The sequence below is a fragment of the Eptatretus burgeri genome, chromosome 17 (genome assembly GCF_056783735.1).
Source record: "Eptatretus burgeri isolate ZD-2024b chromosome 17, Ebu_testis_v1, whole genome shotgun sequence".
Taxonomy (NCBI): Eukaryota; Metazoa; Chordata; class Myxini; order Myxiniformes; family Myxinidae; genus Eptatretus; species Eptatretus burgeri.
This window is the reverse complement of record NC_140977.1, coordinates 48,730,811-48,736,810: the sequence shown is the minus strand read 5'-3', so window position 1 is coordinate 48,736,810 and position 6,000 is coordinate 48,730,811. Positions and strand designations below refer to the sequence as shown.

Here is a 6,000-nt window from a genome sequence, read left to right as displayed (position 1 = left end):
ATTCATGCAACTGGGCAAGGGTTGGGCCTTCTACGTGATGCTGACCCTGAATTGTATTTTCACAAGGCCAGGCAGAATGAAGTAAGTATCGAGAATGGCTGCTTGCTGTGGGGATGCTGAGTGGTCATTCCCCCAAAGTTGCACACAAAGATTTTGAATCAGCCTCACGATTGTCATCCAGGTATTGTAAAAATCAAATCGCTGGCATGGAACTATGTCTGGTCGCCTCATCTTGACGCTGACATCGATCAGTGTGTGAAACATTGTTATCCATGCCAAAGCATTCGAAATGCCCCTTCAAAGGCACCACTGCACCCCTGGGAATGGCCCACTGAACCATGGCAGAGGATTCATCTTGATTATGCTGGACCCGCCGAAGGCCTATGATTCTTATTGTTACAGATGCTCAAACTCAATGGATCGATGCCGATGTAACACATGCAACAACCTCACATGCGACCACAGAGAGGCTGTGCCAGTGCTTTACCACTCATGGTTTGCCACGCATGACAGTCACTGACAATGGAACCTGTTTCTCAAGCTCTGAATGCACCGAATTCACTCGCCTGAATGGTATAATTCACAAGTTTGTAGTCCACACCATCAAGCTTCAAATGGACTCTCCGAACGCTCCGTGAGTTTCATCAAGTCTGGTCTCAATAAGATACACGGTGGAAACCTTCAAAACAGACCATCACGTTTGATTTTTGCTCACCGCATCACTCCCCACACTACAACGGGGGTGACACCAGCTGATCTGCTGATGAAACGACGTTTGTGTACAAGACTGGATTCTCCAAGCCCAGACATGGCGTCAGTCGTGTTTCAAAGTCAGTGGAAAGAGAGACTTCATCATGACAAACATGCTGTACAGCGCTCTATAAACATCAGGGACCCGGTGTTTGTGAAAAACTTTCGTCGCGGAAAGGCTTGGCTACCAGGGAGGGTTCACAAAAACGAGGGAGTGTTGCCCCACAAGATCAACCTCGAGGACAGTCGAGTTGTCCGGAGGCACCTTGATCATGTTTGGTATCGGCCTTGTGATCCTGTCATCTTCACAAATTATGTCTCGCCACTTCCTGAACCTGTGACGAGTGACACATTAAAAGATTGATGGAGCACTCAAACGACTTTCCCTGCCTGATACATTACACGTGTGTTGTGATGCTGTGGCACGTGATGCCAGGCAATGCGACGTCGCATGATTCTGCATAACCCAAGGCAGCACCACGTCATGGGATGGAGCACCACGTCACGGGATGGAGCACCACGTCACGGGATGGAGCACCACGTGATGAAAGAGGTCAACCCAACACGACGCTGCACGTCGTGACTCGATGTCACAACTCTCTCACCATAGGATTTATGAAACCAGTGGCGAGAGGATGTGTATGGGAACAGCAGTCGTGATGGGATAAATATGTTCATGAGAGTATGATCTTCTGGAAGAATTCCCATGGGAAAGAAAAGGGAATGAAGAAAAAAATGAAATTGCTCGTTGAGCAAGGAATTGCCGGAATAACTTTGTGATATCTCCACGATCTCTGAAAAACAAAAAAAATCTCTGGAAATCAATTTGGTTCATATAAGTCGATAGTGCAACTGTTTTAATGAGTTATAGCACTTAGTTTGGTCATGATCATAACTTGGAAGTCAATCGGACTTGAAATGGCATTTTTATCACAATTTGAAATTTTGACCCGACCCCCCTGACATTCGACCCCCGACCGCTAAGAAGGGTGTTGGTGTAACACACCAATGAGACACATGGTTGGATGCAGAATTGGAAGGTGCACATTTTGGATTTGGTTTGATGTCAATACGACCATTTTACCGGACGTTATTGTGAAAATAAGAATTTCGGTTTTTCGGTGACCTTGACCTTTGACCGAGATTCACCAAAAACGACAAATGTCGAAGTTGGTCCATGGCCGACGTCTGCATCCATTTTGGTCATGATCGCTGAAACGGTGTGACTGTTATAGGGTAAACAAACACACAAACAAACAGACAGACACACAGAATGACACACAACCGACCAACGTAATTGCCGAAATCCGGATTCCAGTGATAAACAAGAACAAGACGTTGTGCAGAGCACGTCACTTGCAAAATCCATGAAACAAATTTGACCTCAAAAATAATTGGTGGTTGAATTCAATGACCAAATGTGCAACTCCTCTTCAAATCTCAAGTGAATCGGATGAAAAGTGACAATTTTAGAAATCCGGCCAATGTCGTCCTTTTGGCCTATGTGGACCTCCAAAATAATTGGTGATTGAATTCCGCGACCTGAAACAAAAAAAATCCTCTTAAAATCCTGTCAATTGTTTGAAAATTGAGGATTTTAGATGAAAATTGAGGTTTCCATGCCATGAAACTGTGGTCCGCAAACGTTGAGGGTGAATATTGTGGCCAATTCATCATTGGACGAGGACAAAATGCTTCGGCCATCCCGTTCCTGGATCATCTTCTCACAAAGCTGCACCACCATTTTGAATGTCTGGTCAGCTTATCTGTGAAGACTCTCCTTCTTGTTCCATTGTACATCGCAGATGCGGAACCCTCGGTCAATAATTCTGATCTTGATTTCGCAGATGATGCAGTAATCTTTGGGGAGATGCTGGTTATCCTTATGGGGGCCCTCGGGGGGGGGGTGAGGGAGGTGGGCTTCCACATCTCTCTCTCTCTCCCCGCGCTCAATGGCTCGCTGAGGAGTTACATGGAACCTTTTGTTCAGTTTGCCAGACTCACTTCATACACCGCACGAGGTTGAGGGGGGGATGGGCCTGTTGAGTGTCGATGTTCAGATTTCTTTACATTGTTGTTCACAGCCATCTCTGTGTGTATCGTGTAAGCTGAAGTTGTCCATTCTCCCTTTAACCTTCTCGCTATCGGACTGATTATAATATTCCTCAAGTTAACATGAAAATCTAAACCAAGAATCGTGGGTTTCATCTTCATTCGAGTGACTCCGGTCATTCACAGGAACGTTAAACTCGGTTTGAATTTCCGTGAAATCCAATCACGTGGTTCAGACACTCAAAGATATCCGGACTGAGTTCTTGTCCGAGAGAGTGTCTGTGAGACCGGGACGTGGAACAGAACGTGGTGCTTCCTCGAGCTGAGGGTCATGGACAGAGACCTGTCGAGCTGCGCCCTCGATTCGAGCTCCTCGGACACCAAGTCGGGAAGTGATGGAGGGAACAGAGGGAGTCCGGGAGCGGTTGCTGGGATCTCCGGGTTCAGGATCCTGGACGTTCACGACCTTCGTGTTGGAGAGGACGGGACTAACCAGGGACCAGGTACGGGGTTCTCTCGTGCAAGAGATATCTATTTATGACGTACTCACGGAGGTTGATTTTAAATAATAACCACGTGGGGGGAGATTAATTTACCTCAGAACATTTTCTCCACAGAAACTGCAGATTCTTAAACCAATTAAATATTTCACTTTGATTTGTCGACGATCCATGATTATAACATTTTAAATGTATATAATCCATTGGACACGAACACATTATCGTGCACAGTGTATCTATGTACTACGTACAAACACTATTTTAATATTCCCAATTAATCCCACCTTGTGGAGTCAGCATGACGAGTTCTCCTCTCCACAATCCTCGATCCCAAACATTCCCTCTTGTCCATCTCCAGCTCCACCTTCTTCTTCATCAATTCTATAACGAGTTTTCTGTGATTTGTATCAATATCAAAGGCTGATCTGATCAGATACCCCAACTAATACAGACGTGTCCACGATGGATATTCACGAATAAAACAACTTCTTCACCACATCCTGACATTCCCATTCCCAAGGACTCTGCCAGTAAAGGAGCAAGGAGGGCAGAATTTAGTTGATGCAAAATACTGTGGATATCCTTTTGAGGACCCTTGAGATACTGAATGAGGAGTCGGAGCCCCTGGGATTACCAGTTTCCTTGGTCAAAACTAAGATCCAGGCTTTCAATGACATCTTGGATGCTGCTGTCTTGTCTGCACTTGTTTGTGGTGAGGATGTTTTGGTCACGGAGAGATTCAGTTACCTTGGTGGTGATATGCCTCTGCTGGCTGTGAGCCAGAGGTCAATATACATCTGGGTCGGGCCTGGGGAGTCAAGGATTCACTGGATCCTGGGGTGTGGCGCTGTCGGTACCTGTGCAGGAGAATGAAAGTCCGAGTCTTCAGGTCCTTCATGCTTCCAGTCTTGCTCTCCAGTGAGATTTGGATTCTGACGAGGTATCTGAGATGGAGACTTAATTCCTTTGGTACCAGGTCTCTTCGGAGAATTCTTGGCTATCACTGGTCGGACTTTGTGTCCAACGAGCGGTTGCTGAGAGAGACTCAAATGAGATTTGCTACCTGCGTAGTCCGTGAGGGTGAGCTGCAGCTGTATGGGCATGTGGCTCGTTTTCCTGACCCTGATTCTGCTCACCATATTCTCTCAGTGAGGGAGCCTCTTGAGTGGAGGAGGTCAATGGCTGACCATCTGCCTCGTGGTTGCAGCAAGTTGATCAGCATCACAAGGAGATGGGAATTGGCCAGGCATCTGCCTGGGAGATGGCCAGATGGAGGTCCCTGGTGTACCGACAGAAAGTGGATGCAGCGACTTGCTGCTCCAGCGCACGCTCCCAGACCTGACCTGACCTGACCTGACCTTAGCGCACTGCGGAAATATAAGGGGCACAGATCGCAGACAGAGCAGGGGGGCAAGACCAGAGAGGAGATGGTAGAAGACAGAAAGACCACCGTCCTGCCTCTGGTGAGAGACCCAAATAAGGCTTCATCGTTGGATATACCAATGATCCTAAAAGCCTTGTTTACCACAGCATGAAGTCGAGCTCGATGTGAAGTGGGAGCACCACCCCAGAGGAGAGAGCAGTACTCCATCAGGATGAAAGCTTTGTGAGTGATTACATGCTCAGCTGTGCCAATAAAGGATTTTGCATGACGTAGGATGCCCAGTTGTTGACTGGCTTTGGAGGCCAGCTTGGGGATGTGGCTTTCCTTGGAAAGATCGTGGCAGATAGTTTGGCCCAAAAGCTTGAATGGAAGGACTTGTTGAAGAGATTGTTGAGAAAGTAGATGGGGTGGTTTCCAGATGGTTTTTTCGGAGAGTCATTGTGAGGGTGTGAGATTTGTCAGGATTCAAAGATATGTTCCCAGTGTTTGACCAGCTTGTGATTTTATCCAGGTCTGCAGTCTGCAGAGATTTTTCCAGGTCTCCTCAGAACTCCTCCTCCTCCTCCTCTGACTCGCACAATCCCTCCCTGCCCTTGTCAGCTCCTCCCTTTTCTCCCCAGGCAACGCTTCGCCCTTGAAGGCGTCTATCACTCCACCCCATCCATCCATCCATTGGGACCAGACTCTGTGCAGAATGTTGGTGCTGCCTAACCATTCTCCTTGGCGATTGGGCATAATCCTGAACCGGTTGCCACTCCGACACAGGATACCAGCAAGTGTGCACTCGTTTTGCCGACCTTGGAAGGATGACAGGCAGAGTCAACTCCACCTGGTATTAATTCAACAGCTGAGTGGGATTTCAACTCAGGACCCTCGCATCCCACGCCCACCACCCGAACCAATAAGCCAACACCAGGCAAACTCTGCCCAGAGGCGTTCATAGTTCTGCCCCTCTCTTCCTCTCTTGCCAAGTCTTCCTGCGCCCATGGTAGAGGCTTACTTAGGGGTTTATACAAACAATTTCCTTAATCATAATGCCGAACTAATTATTACCACGCACCACCCCCTGTAAATGTGTTTCACTGCCCAGTAAAACTTTTAGTGCACATCAACGAGAACCTGCATATACAGTAAACAGGCCTAATTGGTTTCCCGCAAAAACGCCGGTGCCATGCAACCGTGAAGAAGGTGATTATAAAAGATTAACGGACAGAATTCAACTATCCTGTGCAGAGGAAAATGCAAATAACTCCAACTGATGTTCCAGAGAACCTCAAAATTTGGTATGCTTAACTGCAAGTGCTACCCTGAGGA

General features: G+C 47.2%; 1 protein-coding gene across 4 annotated transcripts in view; it reads left to right on the top strand.

The window, feature by feature from the left end:
* The first annotated feature begins 2,889 nt into the window (after window positions 1–2,889).
* Window positions 2,890–6,000, top strand: part of LOC147010030 (uncharacterized) — a 42,659-nt gene continuing 39,548 nt past the window's right edge. Inside the window, exon 1 of one of the 4 annotated variants that reach the window (XM_085861087.1) lies at window positions 2,890–3,305. In XM_085861087.1, coding sequence (XP_085717213.1) covers window positions 3,134–3,305 — 172 coding nt within the window. In that variant the 5' untranslated portion in view covers window positions 2,890–3,133. The remainder of the gene's footprint in view (window positions 3,306–6,000) is intronic. The other 3 variants (XM_085861086.1, XM_085861088.1, XM_085861089.1) reach the window with 3 other exon arrangements.